The 19251-nt window shown below is 40.4% G+C and overlaps 1 protein-coding gene across 1 annotated transcript in view; it reads left to right on the forward strand.

Moving 5' to 3' along the window:
- Positions 1 to 19251, forward strand: part of HECW1 (HECT, C2 and WW domain containing E3 ubiquitin protein ligase 1) — a 269616-nt gene that overhangs the window by 234378 nt on the left and 15987 nt on the right. The window contains exons 22-23 of the mRNA XM_026075287.1: positions 611 to 763; positions 18417 to 18515. Coding sequence (XP_025931072.1) covers positions 611 to 763; positions 18417 to 18515 — 252 coding nt within the window. The remainder of the gene's footprint in view (positions 1 to 610; positions 764 to 18416; positions 18516 to 19251) is intronic.

Here is a 19251-nt window from a genome sequence, read left to right on the forward strand (position 1 = left end):
CCTATCACTGGGCACCACTGAAAAGAGTCTCCATCTCTCTCTTGTACTGGGGAGCCCAGAACTGGACACAGCACTCCAGATGCAGCCTCACCAGGGCTGAGTAGAGGGGAAGGGTCACCTCCCTTGACTTCCTGGCAATGCTCTTCCTAATGCAGCCCACAATACCATTGGCCTTCTTGGCCACAAGGGCACATTGTTGGCTCATGGTCAGCTTGTCCACCAGGACTCCCAGGTCCTTCTCCACAGAGCTGCTTTCCAGCAGGTTAGCCCCAACCTGTACAGGTGCATGGGATTATTTCTCCCTAGATGCAGGAGGCTGCACTTCATGAGGTTCCCCTCTGCCCATCTCTCTGGCCTGTCAAGGTCCCTCTGAATGGCAGCACAGCCCTCTGGTGTATCAGCCACTTCTCCCCATTTTGTATCATCAGCGAACTTGCTGAGGGTGCACTCTGTCCTATCAACCAGGTCCAAATTTTGTGAGAGGAGATATAACATGTTTGCAGTGCCTGACTGTGCAGGGGTAGGTGTTAGACAGCAGACAATGTAGGCAAAAATCAAGAAATTCACTTAAATAGGAGTTGGACTCATTTTATATCCTGTTCCTTTCTAGGTTGGACTACAGTGGCCCATCCCGAGAATTCTTCTTCCTACTGTCTCAGGAGCTCTTCAATCCCTATTATGGGCTGTTTGAGTATTCAGCCAATGACACTTACACTGTACAGATCAGCCCCATGTCTGCCTTTGTTGAAAATCACCTGGAATGGTAAGAACATTTTATGCAGAATTGAACAATCCTTTCACAGTCATACAGACATGGAGATGCAAAGCGCAAAGGCTCTCGGTTTAGACTAGACTACACATAAATATTATTGCTGCTTTGGGGAAGAAATGAGAAGTAGATTGCGAGAAGAAAGAGAGGTAGTAAATATAAATACAACAGCAGGCCCTGAAGAAGGTGTGATTAGGTACAATTATTAAAACATCCTGTTCTCAGTACTTGAGATGTGATGTTTGCATGCCTCTGGGTGCACGTGAAAAGGATGGGGAGAAGAGTTTTAGTTAATCCAGGCCTCCGCTCTTTAGTCCCTTTCTAAGAATAACATGTGTGATCTTTCTATACATCAAGGAGCATTGTGCTTGGAAGCTGTGCAGTGCCCTCCAGGAACCACGCTGCCTTTCTGTACCTACTACAAGCCTTAAAAAGAAGTGGTGAAAGCACTCCCTCTTTTCTCCCCCGACAGTGTCTCTACTTCTGTATGGCAAGGCCGGTAGAGATATCAGGCTCTTCAGTTTACTGTATGTGCATGGATACAGACAAATTGCTGATCTTTGTTTTTATCAAAAATTCTGAGAGTGCATTGTGATCTCTTTATTTTTTCTCTGCCTCCAGATCGCTCTGTCTTTGGGAGTTGTTTTCCCTTTGATAGTTTAAGATGTGGTTCAGTGAACCGTGGGCTGCCAACCCTGGGCTTCGTTTGATCCCTTGTGGGATTTCATTGTGTCAAAGAAACACTGACACATGGGTTTCCTGTGATGTTTTTCTTTGTCTAACCAATCTCACTGGCACCCCTCAGAGATCCTTTTTTGGAAGACAGTTTAGGCCCCTTCTGAATTGCAAATAGCACATGTCCATCTGTTCTTGTAAACCGTTCCCCTTTTGCTTTGGCTAACAGCGGGCAGAAGATCAAGAACAACTAAATGGTTATGCGCACCATCACCTCTCATAAGGTTGCAGTGGAAGAAAGAGGTGTTGCTGGGACCTAGCAGTGGTCTCTGAAATGTTTTTTATATTATCACTCCCAGCAGTGGAGCACCATGCTGACAATGATCCTTGAATTAGGCTGCTTCTATGCTGACATTAGCAGGAAGAGAGTGGCTTGGATCTTATAGCTCTTCTGTCTCCCACTGCAGTCCATTGGTTAAGCATTGGGCAATGGCTGTCCCAGTTTTCAATAGGAAATTCAGCTTATCCTTTGTTTGGCTTCACAGGCAGTATTGATAGACTCCTGATTTTGGAGGCTGTGTTTGTGAAGATGCATTTTGGTTCCAGGCTACAGGACCACTCAGGGAGATGCAAACCTAAGATCGTTTAGCCCACACTGTGAGCTAACTGGACACAGGCCTGCTTCTCCAGGAGGTGTTGCCATGTTAACCCAGCAGTGTTTGAAATAGGCCCTGCCTCTTCTCCATTATAAATACTGCCTTTGTGACCAGAGTTCAGCTGCAGTTTTCTCATCAAAAGTGATAAACTCTGCTGCAAGAAGCATATACTTGGCACTGTCTCCTTGCTTTGTCCTTCTCTTCACTGAGAGATTTCAGCTGGGAAGAGGCAGATTTTAAAGGTATCCTGGGCATATAAAAAGGCAGAAAGACACCTAATAGGATTTTCTATAGCAGTTAGCACCTAACTCAGAAATCAGTAGGACTTAGACACCTTGGATAGTATTCCTCCAGATATATTTATCTATACTGGCCCTTCTTGTTTTCAGAATGTTATTTGGCATTTGGACATTTGGAGGGTTTTTTTTGTTTGTTTTTGTTTTAAGAACAGAGAAATGAAGTCTCTTGGCTTGCAGAGTGAAATAAATGATGCAAACAAAGAGCTTTGTACATAAAGCAGTGTAAATAGGGCAAGATTGCAGAACCCAAGGGAAAGATAGGCAATCCAGTAAGCGCTAAGTAATACTTCTTGAACCTGTTATGGAAATAACTGTCTGAGACCAACAGTTTATAATTAGTCTGATAGGTTTCACAATTGGCTTTTAGATATCTAGACATTCCAAATGTTTTTTCATGCTGTATGTGTTGACTGATCACAGCTATACATGTGTAACCCTAGAGCACTTTATTCAGAAGTCTGTGCAGTCAGCTAAGATAGAATTGGACCAAGGTTGTTAAAACTCAATGAATATGATTCTTCTAGTAAGGATATATAGGCTGACTTCTCTGAGGATGGTGTACTAACTTGCTTGTGATCATTTGTCCATAAGAAATGGGGTTTTCTAAAGTTCTCAGCATTCTTCTAACTTTGTTGTCATCCAAGTCAGCGCTAAAACTTCTGTTGCTAAAATTTACCTGTTGATAGGGTTCCAGCAGAGCCTCCTTGCTCTCTAACATGCAAGAAATGGACAATTTTTTCCCATTTCCAACTCTGTTATGAGACATCAGTTAACATATGTGGATGAATCAGTTCTGAGAGTCTTAGTGTCACAGAGTATTAATATTCGTAGTCTTTTTCAAAGCTTAAAGTTTTGTGTCAGTCACTAAAAGCACACAATCACAGTTGTTTCAGATTTATAGACTTCTTGAACTGTATGCCTTTCAGTACTGTGACGTTTATCATTTATGTGGAACTTGTCCTTGAAATGTTTTTCTGTGTAGTAATTCTGCAAGATCTATCAAGACATGGATATAGCAAGAAACAGCTCTAGAAAGAAAAGAAATAACAGAAATTCCCACAAAATTATTTTACATTTTCTTTTAAGTGAACAGTGGTGAGTTTGAGATAGAACACATCTATGAATATGAGAAGATGTGAAGCATTGTTCATACTGGCAGAATTGAGAAATTCGCTATTCTATTTCCCCTGGCCTTAAAAGTTACAGCTCTGCCCCTGTTAATAGCTTATTTCATGCCTTGCTCTTTGCACAAACAACATTCTGAGCCCAAAATGAGCACATCAAAGCACAGAGCAGTTGTATGTTTGCCAAGTGAAAAAAAGAGACATGATGACTGGAAAATATTTCTCATTTATGGAGAAACTGAGATTTAACACCTTTCCTGCAAGCGTCCATTGAATAAGACTTTTTCCTTCAGTTCATGTATGTGCATGCTGAAGACAAAATATAAAATATCACACATTTTCAAACTTAAAAAAATATTTTAAAAACTCCTTTATCTCAAAGGACACATTTACATCTCTCTGGATCTAAAAAGTTTGATGATACACATTTTTAACTGCCTGCTACAGGATGTACCTCAAATTCATAGTCAGAACAGTTTCTTTTAATCCATGCCGGTAATGAACCATTCTGTTTAATCTAGTTAACATGTCTAGCTCTTTGCCTGAATATTTGAAAGCATCTTCTAAAATACTGTGTACCCCCGCTACTTAAGGTAGTCTTACCTTCCCAAATAAGTGGGCAAGATGTGGTGGCAGACATATTATTTCACTAAACAGAATATTCTTCTCTTTGTTCTTGGTCAGGTGTTTCGGGCAACAGAAATGGGGTGAGTGACTAAAGAATCCATCTCAAGTTTTATTCAAGGTCTAGTGCATGCTGAGAGACAGAGCAGTGGGGAATATTAAACATTTCTTTAACAACCTCCAACAAAGTTAGAGGTAATATTCAGTAAAGTTCCCAGTCATTACCATATTCCTGAGTTCTTATATACTAATAAAGGTTCCCAGTAGCCTGCCACATTAGTTTCTCACTTTCCTCCCTGCAAACAGTCCTTTGAAAGATTTTAGAGTGGCTTTCAGTTGTCTGCAGCATTGAAGCACTGGGGTCCAGGATCCCAGTATTATTGGATATACAAAGATACTTGTGCTCTGATGTTGTTTCTGATGCCTTCTTCCTCTTACGACATTCAGGATGATGAAATCTGTCAGATTAATTTTACATAGAACTCTACAGAGGGCTCTTAGGGTGTAAGGAGATGATAGATGTTGACGTGTCAGCAAACCTCTGAAAAAGGTAGGTAAGAACTATCTCTGTTCTAGGGATGGAAAGACTTTTGAGGAATAAACTTCTAGCTCCCTCAGACACTTCAGATTTAAGTTTGCAATGGGCAGTGATGCTTCTTAATTTGGCTTCTGTAGATGGAAAGAGGAGATAGGGCACTTTTCTCTTGGAGATAATGTAAATAGGGCATCCAGTCCTATTGACAGGGATTGGGGCAGGGTTCTTACCCTGACTGAAAACTGAAGATTTGGTTGAATATTGTGGTCCCCCTTTTCACCAAAAATAAGTACATGAATGAATGATTGGATGGATAAATCAGCCTTGAGAGAAAAAGAATCCTGCATCTAAACAGCATAGTAGATGGAGGAAATGTGTTTCTAAATTCTGGGAAAACAAAAGCTAGTTCCAGACTTTGCGTAGTCTCAAATCCTCACATGGGTCACTGGTTACACTCCCTGTCTTCTTCATGGTGCTTTTTAATGGGTCTAGAAAATTGTTAGCATCTGTTCACTGCATCTCATTCAGTCAGTATTGTAATAGAATGATTTGTCTAACCAGGCTGTGATATACAGTGATTTTCCTCAGGGTTTCATTTTGTCTGCCATCTTCCATCATATCTATTTCCCTACTCTGCTCCAGCTAAACAGCATGGTAAACTGGACATCAGGTTCTGTGATGATTTTTTAATCATTCTCACCAAACCCAAAGAGTGATATCTCTGTACTATTTCATTGTTCATGTGGCTTCCAATTTCAGATGTTTAATATTTGTCTGTTTAAAAGTTCTACTTCTCAGTATAAAGCAATGTCTTTTTTTCTTGTGAACTTTCCCTCCCTGCTATGAGCAGTTAATCTGACAAGGATAACAAAAGTACCTGTGTCTTTTCAGTTCAAAAAACACTGTGTTCACAAACTGCTGTCAGATGGAAATCCTGTCTCTCTCTTCACGTCTTCTGAGTGGGACAGAGCTTTTCTTCATACTAGTCCTAGCCCCAGGAGTAATCCAGTAGGATAATGTAATGCAACCTTCTTCTAGAGACTGCGCTGTAGTTACGGCATGGTCACCCACACCAGGCTTCTTGACACTAGATCACTTGCCTGTTCTTTTATCTAACTTGCCTCGGCAATCCTTTTCACACCTTCTGCTTTTGAGTTTTTAGTTCATTGCCTGTTTGTAAATGTAGAGCCAAAGGCAGAAATGTGAAAGAAAGCCCAGTCTTTGCACAGAAAGCTAGATGGCCTAAACAGATGAAATCAGTCACAGACATTTGTTTGGAGATCTGAGAGATGCTAACTTGAAACATCCTTTTTTGTGTTTTCATAGTGAATTAGTGACAGCACAGTTTTTCTAACAATTAGGCATTCGTGGACCTTGCCGTGACATTCATGCAGAGAGAAGTACCACAGTGTCATGGTTACCTTAGAGATATTTACAGCTTGCTAATCATAATCAGATTTCTGTATTCATCTCAAAAAGTCCTGTTTTCTCTTAAATAGAAGCTAAATACATTCATTTATTTAGCAGAAGCTTATCAGAAAGTTGAAGAGCTGTGAGTAGAATGCTTTTGTGCAGAACCCTACTGAGACCACAAAGAAAATGTTGGACCTAATGGCCCAGGTCTTCAGAAGATGTGAATTGATTCCTGGCTGTCACAATGAATTTCATTAATTTAGCGCTTATTTAGAACTGCAGCTTTGGGGCAGGGGTGTCCTCCTTCAAGTCTCATAATTAACCTTTCTTTCTGCTCTCCAATACCCCTCATACTCTAGCCTGTACTGCTGAACAGAGCCAGATAGAAAACTTGCATGTATTTCTACATTGTATTGTGCAAGCAGACGCAAGCCCATTGTGCCCACTCTCCATGCAGACATGAACTTGCTTTCCCTGTGCTCCAAGCCAACTGATGTGATTACTGCAACACTGAGCTGAGCAAATACACACTGCCTACCATCAGGGCTGATTAGTTCAGACTTGGCATTGCCTTGATTGCTTTTACATGCTCTGGCAAGCTTGACCATGGATAGAGCAACAAGCTCCCTTTGCCTACACAATACTGTGTGGGTATGGCAAACTCTGACCTTCCCTTCTATTTATTTAGTGTAAACTAGAAATCACATAGCCATCACCATCCATGTGTTAACTCAAGCATGTCAGAGAATGCAGGGTTTTGTTTTTTTCCATTTTTTGTTTTAATAAACTCAAGAAGAACTAAGAATTTCACAACCTCAGCTATCCTTTCCTCCTTAGAGAGCTTGGTTGGTTTTCCTAGCCTGGCTTCCTTGGGAGCTGTGCCTTGGGCAATTGCCCTGTCTATCCATCAGGCAGTTTCCTAATCAGTTTAGAACCTATTTGACAGGAAGGTAAATGTCTCCAAGATATTAAGTTCATAAAAGCTTTGTGAAACCTGTGGTTGGATAAAGGACAGATACGCAGATGAGTGCCTCAGTGAGGGCGGGCTGGTGAGCTCAACGGTTACCTGTTCTGCTTGGCCTGTCGACTGGCCAGTTAACATGAGTGAGCTGGTAGGTCCATCACAGACACATGCTATGAACCAGCTCTAACATCTTGCTCAGGAGCTAGAGGATGTGTGAGAGAGCTGTGAATGCTCAGGGGAGGCAGAAGGGAGAAACTGGAGATACTCCAAAGGGTGAGAAGTGCCGGGAGAGATGTGTAGGAGGAACTAGAGTTATTGCAGTGGAGTGATGTAGGATCATCAGACACAGATCTATAGGAAACAAAGCTTCATTAATTCTGCTACACATAGAATAACTTGTTTTAATTAAAGTTTTTTTACAGAATGTGACAAATTGCCTTGTGATTTAATGAGTTGCATTTGGATGCTGACCAGCTCCTAACATGGATTTAGGCACACTCTGTGGGTCTTTATAGAAGCAGTGGAGACAAGTAGTCACAGCATCTAAGCAGGAGGTCTGCAAATAGCCATTACTCCTCTCCACTGACAGATTTTAGCGCTGGGGAATACATGGCTTGAATTACTCATTTATCTCTTGAATTTAAATGTTTCAACTGCTGTAGCAGGTAACCTGCATATGGCCCGGTGTCTGTTTTATTAAAGGGAGTCAGAAGCACTGAGTTTGGTTCTGTCCTTGCTGCTGCCCCAAATGGGCCAGTCGTGTGGGTCTGCCATTTCTCTGCACTTGGAGAGGAAGGAATTTAGGAAACCATTTGGAAAACTGTCTTGAAGGGCCCTGATTGTTGCTAAACACTGAATAGTCATCCTCTGAAAAAATGAGATCGGGTAGAGCACCTTAGAGTGGGCTTCAAGCAGCATCCAGTTGCTTTTGAAATTTGGATCATAACCTCTTTGCCTCAGTTTCCATCCGAAGAGAAGAGTTCTTGTATGTAATCAACTTGAAATCCATTTGATGTATACTAATGCCCTGAACCACTTTGAAATTCTAAGATGAAAGGCATCATAGAAAACCAAAGCATTTAATGTTACATTACACTATAAAATTTAATTACTAGCAATATCTTACTTTAAATAAATTATGTTTGCATGAGAAATTTTCAAACACTATTGTAAATCTTCTGGACAAGAATGATATTAAAATAAATATGTGGCTGAAATCATTTTATAAGACCATTTCACTATGTGAAAAGGCTGTGTTACTGAAATGCTTTCTTGCTGCTGTACTGTGATCTCTCTTGATGCCTTCTGTACTTAAGTAAACTTTGATTTTCCTATTAAATTTGATGTATGACTATATCATATAGAAGCCTGCCTAAACAACTGGTTAATTATTTATTAAGGGTTGGGAGGAACTAGAAGATTAAAGGCAAACTGAAGTGAAGGAGAAAAAAAACATTCTCCCTAACTGAGCTTCTACAGCAACCTTTTCTTTTTTTTTTTTTTAACAAAAGTTTCTGCTTTATATTTACCTTAATCTTGGCTTTCTATCTTTTACTGGAAGATTTTTTCAAGTTCTTTTGAGGATCTCAGTGGTGATATCACAAGGGTTGAAAGAAGAAATGCATCTCTCACAGTTCCCCTTCCTCTTCCCTTCTCTGGATCTCATATTGTCTAGCACATCTTCCATAATTAGAGCTTGGTTTGAGGGAAAGTCGGGTGTTCTGTTTTGTTTTGTTTTTACAGAAGTCACCTTTTTTCTTTTCTTTTTTTCTTTTCTTAAGGCCCAGTCAGTCTTTTGCAACATTGTGAATTCAGTTTGCCTAGTGATGGGAGGCTTTGCACAAAAATCTCTGCAGTGTCACCACCTTGCATGTGGTAGAGTAGAAAAGGGTAAAATCCACACTGTCTGTGAGCATGTCGGCCCGCAGGGAAGCATCAGGGTGAGCACTGATTCTGTGTTTTGTAGTGGTTAAAGACTCCCAGCAAGTGATGAATGTCCTCATATCTCTTGTTCCAGCCACACTGGAATGGCAAGGCTGAGCTGTCACTGTGAAGTATCACTCAGTCTTTTCTGCCCTTCCTTATTTCTCAGTACATTTTATTCTGGGTTTGGGAAGGTGAAGAAGAGCAGGTGCTGAAATTCCCAGGCTAACTTTTTTTATTAGTAAAAATTCATTCATTAAAAGAAAAACTGCTTGCAGAGCAGAATTGGTTTTGGTAAATCACTTTTTTTTTTTTAAAGTAGAAAAGGCATTTCTCTTTGTCAAGTTCTATTCCTGGGATATTTTGAAAGTTAAAAGTTGCCTTTGTCTATTGAAAAATATTTTTCATTTCAAAATGTTAGCTAAATGTTACATTAAAAATGCAGAAAAAGTGAAAATGAAAGATTTAAAGTGATCTGATCTGAATGCATGTATGGGTAGGAGGGAAATGTCAAGTTTGGCAGTTTGCCCCAACTTGGGACAGGAATATTTTTCAAAATCTCAATAAAAATATGCAGGATGAGGAAAATCCTAGTGTGTCCACACTCTGTGAAAAAACTATGTATTTAATAACAGGAATATAGTAAGGTAAATTCAGTATCTGTGTTCAACAGAAGGAAGCTTTTTACATTGCGTCTCATGAATTACATTGCAGAAAAGACAAACTAGAAACTGGAATTATTTAATTGTATTGGAAAAATTCATAATAGAAAAATCAAAATGTTTCTTAAACTGCAGAACAGCAATGCAAAGGATCAGAGCTGTCAGTTGCAGTGGCATTAATAAAAGTTGAAGGTGCTCAATGGTTGGTAAAACCAGACCGGTCAAACAATTGATAGCATTTCTGAATTTTATCACACACATTTCTGAGCTTACCCAGCTCAGAAGCTCATTTCAGGAGGCAGGGATTATTCGCTGCATTGCAGCACAGCATAAACCCAAGTGCAGAGCTTCTGGACCTGAGGTGGCAAGTCCACACAGCTCTGCACTGGGGACTACCTGTTTGCAGTCAGCTCAAAGATATCTGCAACACGCTTCATTGCACAGTGTAAACATTCCTGCTTGCTTACCAGTGCCACAAAGATGAGCAGTCTCTCTTGTGCTTGAATACCCCAGACAGACTAAAAAGTACAGGCCTCTTGTGACTGACCGTAAGTCAGTTATTGTGGCTTCAGAGTTCTTAGTTAGCCATTGTAGGAAAACGTGCGGTCATTTGGCATGTGTTTTTATGGCCCTCTTGACTGGCAGATGACTAAATCTACAGATTTTCCTCTAACTTGACAAGTTTGTTTCAACACATGGCAAAGCTATGAAAAGCAAACATAAAATCATGCAGCGTATAAAACTTCAACAATTCATAGGTTTACAAAGTGTGCTTCTTCCCCCCCTCCAACCCAGCTTTTCCAAAAGGTTTCACTGAGAAATCAAAATCTCTTGACAAAAATGCTCCTCTGCTGGCTTAAAAAACAAACCAGATACATCAGACTGAGTTCATCCTTAAGGAGCTGATCATAAACTAGAGCTGATTCACACAACCCCATATTGTCTTACAGAAGGTAAGAAAGTAAAAAATGTCAAATACGCTAAACAACTAAAGTGGAGCTGGGACCTAGAGGACTGTGATTCCATTGCTGTCTCTACTGATTGTTTTCTGGATAACATTAGACAAGTCATTTTGCCTCTGTACTTAAGTTTTCTCATTTGTCAAATGACATATTAGTACTGATCTCCTCTGCAAGCTGCATTCAGATCTGCTGGTGGAAAATACTGATATGGGAATCACAAAACATAGAGATTTGTAATCATTCAACCATTCAATCATTCAAGTCGTTCATACCTCAGTTTGCATCTATTCTGTACTCATTGGCCAGAATTGGAGCAGAATTTGCCAGCAGCTATACAGGCCTGCATATTTTATGTATTGTAGCAGCAAGAGAAGCTAAACCTTGCAAGCAGCCCGGTTACTGATGGTTAGTCATGTTTGTGCTGCCCTATTTCCCTGGGGCTCTCCCAGAGGAGGATAATTGTACGTTACGGTCCAAGAGGCTGATAGCTCTGCGAACTGCCCCGGCACTCTGTCATGCTCCTCCTCTCCTCCTTCCCAAATAACTACATTTATAAGAGGGGACTTCTTTGTTATTGGTAAAATGACTGGATGCCACTGGATGTTTAAACTAAGGAATCATCCTGGAAGGAGAAGTTTGATAGATTGTGTTGCAGAAAAAAACTGAGGTGATGCTCTGTTTTTCCATTATCTACATTATTCTTGCCCCTGACTTCTCTGGATAAAGTAGAACTGCCTGCAGCCTTCCTGACAAAAGCATTTTTTTTCTCTGTGACAAAACTTGTCTTTTAACCTTTCCTGAAGGTTCTCTGTGGTGGGTTCAGCCAGGGTATAAGGAAGATGAAATGGCATTTTTGGTGAAAATACAACATAGATTGAAGGCAAGGAAAAGACTTTTGAGGGATTTGATTAGGTTAAATTAAGAAGCAGTGAGGTTTGTATTGTCTCATTGTTTTTCACTTACTGGTAAATTAAACCTCAGGAATGGTTTGAGGTTTAATTGCTAGCTCCAAGTACGAGTGCTCCAAAGATTTAATGGGACACAGATAGTTCATGTTTCCATCATGTGTAAGCAAAGCTCTTTTTCATGTGGTTACTCTTTAGTACTGAGAGAAATATTGTGTTGTATTTGCAGACAGGTCCAGAAAAGAAAAATAGGGCAAGCACTGACTGAAGTGCCAATGTTGTATTGGCTTTTTGCAGGATAAAATTTTTATCCAGTTTGATAATAAACTGAGAAGTTGACTTACAGTAACAGGTCATCATCTGAAACTCAGGTGCCCAGCAAAAGTAAAATTATGCAAAGGAAGGCTGGCAAGAGATAGCTCGCTCCTGTACACCTTCACCTGAAGAGAAACATTACCATTTCAGGATTTGAAACTTGATGGAAGTTTATCTGCACCAATTTGGTTTTCTCTCTGAGAATCATTTTTCATCCAGTATTTTTTCTTCTTGTTTAATTTCAGTTCTTGGGTGATATGCATATATTTTAAAYATCTCTGAACACCCTCTTTGTGTCTTATGACAATCTGTAAGCAGACGAGCTGTACTGTTACAGTTTCCATAGACTTTCCAATCAGGACTACTTCAGAAAGGCCAGTGCTTTCTTAAACGAGTGTTACAAATTTCCTTTAAAATACAACAGAATTTCATAGGTTTTGCAGGAATGATAAGCAGACAGAATATTATCAAAGAAGGACTCATGGAATATGGTCTTTCATCTTTCAGTGCCTGAACAAAATGCACTGGCTCTGAACAGAATGCATCCTCTTGATATGCATGGGATTTATGTGTGTAAGTCCCAATAACATTTGCAGGAGCTGCAGGGATAAATCGCTATAGTCTATAACTGTTTAAAATCCATCAGTTTCCAGGCTGGAAATCTGGACAAACAGTTGTTCAGTGTCAGCACTCCTAAATGTTTCCTTTCAGTTTTAATTTGGAAGGCAAACTGAAAATGAAGCTTATGTGACAGAATTTTCTATGATTTCATAGTGAAGAAGTCTGGAGACTCCCCTTGAAAACTTGTAACTGTCTGAAAACCCAGAATTAATTTTGACCATATATGAAATAAGATACTCTTCAGTACTTAGCATATAACTCAAAGGAGGTTAAAAAAGAAGACAACAACAACAACAAGAAGTTGGTCTGGTGGGTCATTACTGTACGCTTTCTCATTTGCTGCCCTGGTAAGACAGGGAAGAATCGGTTCGTTATATCAGAAGGACGTGTGTGGATCCAGAGCAAGTTCTCAGGTGGAATGCCAATGTGATGAGATAGCAGAAGAGGTGAGATAAGGCCTTAGTGTGACATAAGAAATTGCACCATAGAGGTGACCTGTCATTATGTCTTTGTCACCTCAAGAATCTAACACCATAGAATTCTTCATATTAGAGACATATATAAAAAAAGAAAAAGGTTGTTACCTCTTCTAGTGGAATTCTCCTTCAGGACTCGTTTAGGAATTATTTTATTTTCATTCTTTATTAGCTGAGACTTTGTGAACTTTTTTCTCCTGGCCTTTGTAAGAGCCATTCCTTTTGTATTAACGAAACCTGAGCTCATCAGATTCCTGAAGCAAAAAGGCGGCATGCTGGAATGCTACAGCGTCCACCTGTAGGCCTGCAGATATGCGCAGCAAATTTGCCACAACATCAAATGACACTGTGGTACAGAGGCTGCCCGCAAATTTTGCAGATGCAAGTCAGATAAACAAAACAGCATCAGTTATTACAGCCTGCGTGGCTGACCTCCCTGACGGTAGATCACTCGGTGTCATTGCACTAGGCTGTTCAAAAGTTTTGTCACTATGCGCACAAGTTAAATATGCATACCAAGCTAGACAAAGACATTTGTTAATGAAGGCTGCTAGAAGGTGCGGATTTGATCTGCTGCCAAGGTTTTGTAAGGATGATCTGATCTATTGCTAGGTTATTGCTCTGTAGATGCTATTCATCACAGGACATGTTGATCACTGCGATGAGCCAACACAGATATGTGCTGCTAACATATAAACAGACACCTCTGGTGCACGCTGTCAGTTTTGCATAAAATTCATAGTGTACAGGGCCAGGTGGGATTGCAGTAACCATTTGGTCTGCTTTTTTGTGAAATGCATGTTCTTTGAACTTTTTTTACGTTACTCCTAACCCAAAATACAGTCTATCTTTTAGGGGAAAAAAATGTTCTTCATTTAAAAAGTGCTAGTGATGTTGAATACACCAGAATCAAAAATTAGAAATCAACATATTTCCCTCTGTGCCCCCCATCACAAGATTGAAAACAAAAAGGCTATGAGAATGGATTTTGAGTTCTTTTAATCTGCATTTTCTGGGCCGTTAGGCTGCTCATGAGACTCTTCATGACCATGGATGCTATAACTGTCCTTTAAAACAAGCTGTGGAACCAATGAAGCCTGGTTTCCTATAGATTTGTGTCTCATGATGGAATTCCCTGGTGTCTAAAAAGGTACAGGTTGGGAGTGATGCCTTTCCTATGACTGGGCCATTTTAAATACTTTCCCCTTTGCAGATCTTCTGGTATCTAATAATGGTTAAGATCAGGGCTAGCCTCTCCCTCTGTGGAGGACTAACAGGATTTCTGGCTGGATCCACCTGCCAAACATCATTCTCCCTTAGGACAACTGCCAAGGGCAGAAACCCTGTACCACAGTGCAGCCTCATTTATTCAGTTCCTCTTCTGGATAGTCAAAAGTTCACCGGTGCGATTAAACAGTCAGAACCTTTGCAACTGATGCATCAGAGTGGGTAAATTTGTCTTATAAATTAAAATAAGTTTTCAGTAGTCTTGTGAAAGGAAAATGCCATTTTCAAATACAGCATGAACCATATTATATTCAGCTCTTGTAAGCCCTTTGAATGATTTTTCAGCAAGCTACTGCCTCAAGAAGGGTACACTTAAGCCCAACTGATCTGTTTGAGTGAGATAAGCTTTGCAAGATTTTTAATCTTTTAATCCCATCAGGTGCTTCCTTTACTTAGGGTTTAGATTTTCTCATACCACAAGGCATGGTTACCAAAGTATCCTCTATAGAACGATAAAATGAAACGCATCTAACTAAACCCATCTTTCCCTTGTATGCATAGATTACAATTTTGTCAAGGTATACTGTTCTCCATGTGAATCCAAGCAAGGATTGTCATATAAGGTACAGTTGCGTTGGTCCACCCCATTAAGAGAGAGCCATGGAACAAAAGGTCGTTCTTGGTCCTGTGTTATTCTGCTGCTATGATAAGGTCCAGAGTAGATTAAATTTCCTGTGAGTAATCTGCAATTGGAGGAAAACATACTGCTTAGTTGCTGCTATAGCGTATGGATTTGTCTATTTGTGTACTCAGATGTGGTAAATATGCAGAGTGTCCCGCTGAGGAGAATGTGCCTGTTATTTTGCAAGAGACTGTTGCAAAAACACACTGTTTAAGGGGCACCTGCAGCCTCCAGAAGGAAGGGAGTTAGCTGGTTAGTGTGGAAACTCCTGCAAATGGGTCAAAGAGTAGCGTCATTAAAAGCAGAAAGCAGGTGCACACAATGTCCTTTTGAGTGGCCGAGTGGTGTCAATAGGCAGGCAGACAGGAGCAGCTCTCCTGCTCATTAATTCTGTCTCTCATTCCACCATTTCCTGTTCATTAACCCCTTCCCTCATTTCTCCTTCTGCTGGGAGTGCATTACTCAGACCTGGTCCTTGTCTCGGAAAGAGAAGGGTGTTGAAAGAAAGGGCTAGAATGAGTCTTCGCGTTCCTTACCACTACAAAGTTATCCTTTCCTGCTAGAAAGAAATTGAAGAAGCACTTTACATGTGCTTGGAAAGATAAATGGTAAGTCAGGTTTAAGGAAGGTATGTGCCCTCCAGTCAGGATTTACCTCTGTGCTGCTTATTCTGTCAAGAAAACTTATTTTTTCTGAAATGACCATCTCACCCACCTCTAAATCTCACCCATGGTCTAAATCCTTCAGGAAGAAGTAAACACAAGAGTCTGGTTTCATTTTAACTGGCTTTTATGAGGGGGGTAATTTGTTTCTGGTTGGTGTTCTTAAGTTTGGAGTCATTTTAAGTGGGGCTGTTATGCTTGGCAATAGCAGGGGTAGTTTGATAGACTGTACAGTTATCCCATGAACATAATAGCAAATGCCTCCCTTTGACAGGTATCCTCTGGCTTTTCACAGTACATGTATCTCAGCCTGCTCTTAGTCCAGCGCTCCGCTGGACCAGAGAGGTATAGCCTATGATCCTGGGCCCTGTCCAAAATGGACAGAGGGCCAAGGGACCTCCTTTTACACCACTCTTCAGGTCACAGAGTCAGGTGCAGTAAGTCTCTACAAAGATACCAAGTCTGGGTGTGAGGAGGAAGGGGGTTGGGGCTGGAGAGCTCTGCCCTGTCCCTTTCAGGGTGGAAGAGCAGCCGTGTGCAAGCCCACGAAGCACTGTGTTTGCTGGGGTCATACAGAGTCACCAAGTAAAGAATTAGTCATATACTGCTTTTTTTTAATAGCTTTTTTTTAATCCCTTTTATTGCCAGGGGATGGGAGTGGCAATTTTTTCTTAATTATTTTATCTCCTTTAACCAGACAAGTTGGCACTGGACTTCCTATTCAGTGCAGTCCCATCAAAAGGCCTCGGACCATGTAACCACAGTCAGGCCTCCAGTTTGAATTGGCCCTGACATGTCCTAGAGGGCTCAAAGTGCAAGGCCAGACCAATGGACCATACAACATAGAGTTGCTCTGCACACATTTGCTTAGGCTGACCCACTGGACCTAGTCCTCTCACATAGAAACTCTGCCCAGGGCGTCTGCATGGTTTAATACCATTCTGCCATAAAGCACTGGTTCAAATTAAACTTCCTGTTAACTGCTACCATAACATGTGCTTGTGATTGTAAACACCTTGATCCAGATGCGCTTACCTTTCACGTCAGCTTTGCATTATTGCCTGGAATCCCCCAAAGCCATGTAGAGGTATAAAGTGATGTGAGTAACAAGGAGAAAACCCGATCCTGTTCACACATTCAGGCAATTTCTTAGCAGAAACAGAGTTCCAAAACTGGTGGAACTTTTCTTGGCAATTTACTTTCAGCTTTACTTTATTCCAAATGGCGGCTGCTGCTGCTGCTGCTTCCCCAGCTCCACATGGTTGAGTAGCCATGGGATGGTCATTGTGGTGAGGAACACTCAGTGCTTAGAGTATTTTCATTCAGTGTTCACTTTCAAAACATATAAGGGGAAAGAAGGGGTGGGGGGCTGGGGGGGCAGGGAAGGTGAAGAGCAAAACCAAACAAGCCGATATGCATTATTTAGGACAAACAGACTTGATTATAGATCCTGAAGGTGCTATAAAACTGATGGATTACAGGCTCAGTGTTTCTGGGATTTTAGCTGTCTGGCTTCCACTGTGCTTTTCATTGTGTCAGCTCCCCCTCTTTTCATTGCTTTTTTGCTGGAAACCTTGCACTGGAGCACAAGTGCAGTGAAGCAGGTCCTAACTAGACCCAACAGCTGCCTTTTGTTGCTGATGTGGAAACAGCTGTAAGGGGATAATATAATCACTCTTCTGTTAAGTCAGCTGCATACCATAAGCACCTTTCTTGGATGTGAGGGACATGGAGGCAGCTCCTGTGGTGATGTAAATGCTAATTGGGCCCACAGCATGCTATTTTGTGCCCCATTTGACAGACTAAGCACTTGTTGTACTGTCCCATGAGCATAAAGTTGACTGAACAGATATTCTGTGCTGCCTTTATTACAACAAGACTCATGTTTCATTCATAGGCAGGAGGGGTCTTTGCACTGCTCCCTGTAGTGGAAGGAATGGTTTCTGGGGTTTTTGATCTGTTTCTCATCTTTTGTGCAGTAAGACTTTACTATGATGTCAGTCAGCTTAGGCTTGCAGTGCTCACACTTGGGATGTGGTGTTTTTTCTTATCCACAAATAAGCAAGTTTTGGATGGGCAATGGGGGTTTTGTTTTTGCAAAAAATAAGTTCTCCTGGACTCGTACAAGTTCTGATTAGTTGCTGAGACTATTGATTTAAAACCAGATTTAAAGGAAGAATATCTAGTAAGTAGTAGAAAAATACAGCAGATTATTATCACGTCATAGACTGTAAAGAAAATAAGATATTATTTGAAGGTACTTGAAGTGGGAATGTGGGTTGTAATTTTTAGAGAGCAAAAACAAATACAAGAGTATGTTATACCGAAGACAGCTAAGCATCACAATTAGGAAAGTGATCTGGGGATGATTTGCTTGAGCTTTAGTTAATTGATTTTTATATGTGTTCTTGATCACAACAATGACTCATTACCCTTTTAAAGTACTTTAAAGCTCCACCTTGGAAAGGGTTGTAACCAGTTAGAAACTGGATATACAGATTCACCAAATATTCTTTGCAGCTATTGTGAAACAGATAATGTATCTTCTGCTGAGATGAGGTGGAGTACAGTATTGATCTGGCTAAACATGGTGTTTGATGGAGCTGATCTGTATCAGAGCATTCAACTAAAGATCACAGAAAGTGAATGTTGAGAGTGTTCCTTGGTTTTGCACATGAGAACATGCAGCATGCCAGCTTCCAAAGCCACTAGTTAGTATGGGTACTGCAGGAGATGGATCAAAAAAAGACCCATTACAGATCAGTCAGGGATGTGAGGGATGGTGCTAGCTGCTGAAAATAAAAAATAGAAGAGATGAATAAATGCAAGTAACTGAGTCAGAAACAAAGAACAGTTGCTACCTGTATAAGTTCCTGTGCTGAGTGTTCTGAATTAAGCTTCATTTACGTTTTTATATCCCAGGTTCAGGTTCAGTGGTCGTATTCTTGGCCTTGCTCTCATTCATCAGTACCTTCTTGATGCTTTCTTCACAAGGCCATTCTACAAAGCACTACTAAGGCTGTAAGTATAAGCATGCAACCAAGCAGAAATGGTGATTAAGCGGTGAGTCCTATATGGATACAGACCCTTGTGGAGTCACTTGGAGCATTCTGACCTTCCAGTTCTTTACGTTGTTGCTTGGCTGGCCTGCAGTAGAAAACAAAAGGCCAAAAGACTTATTAATTTTTCTTGATTTTTCTCCTCTTGCCCTTCATGAATACTGACTACATTGATAGAAGTGGTTAATAAGAAATTTAGAAACATGGTTTTGAAAGTACTGACCCATAATCCCAAAGTTTACTACTGATGAAAAGTTTTCAAAGCGATTAAAATTATTTGTGGAAAACTGAAAAGCATCTTTGATGGAACAAACATCATTCTTTCCTCTTAAAACAAATTTTTTCTTATATTAAGAAAAATACACAATTTCTCATGCCTCACTGTTGGGAGAAATTTTCATTCTAAACACAAATTGGGCTAATTAGGAATGCTAACGTAGATATAAACGAATTAATGTTTCTTGTTGGTCTTTTATTGGTCTTATACACTAACAACCAGAAGTTACCACTAATGTATTACTTTTTATGTCAACTTTATAAAGTTAATATTTTAACTGATACTCTGTTTCTCTTTAATTAACACATTGCAATAAGACAAGGCACGTAAAATTTGCAGCRAAGAAAAAACATGAACAATAAATCAAAATGCAATTAAATGACAAATAGCAGAATAAAGTTTAGTTGAAATAGTTTGTCAA

This window comes from Apteryx rowi, unplaced genomic scaffold (genome assembly GCF_003343035.1).
Source record: "Apteryx rowi isolate R43461 unplaced genomic scaffold, aptRow1 scaffold_400, whole genome shotgun sequence".
Taxonomy (NCBI): domain Eukaryota; kingdom Metazoa; phylum Chordata; class Aves; order Apterygiformes; family Apterygidae; genus Apteryx; species Apteryx rowi.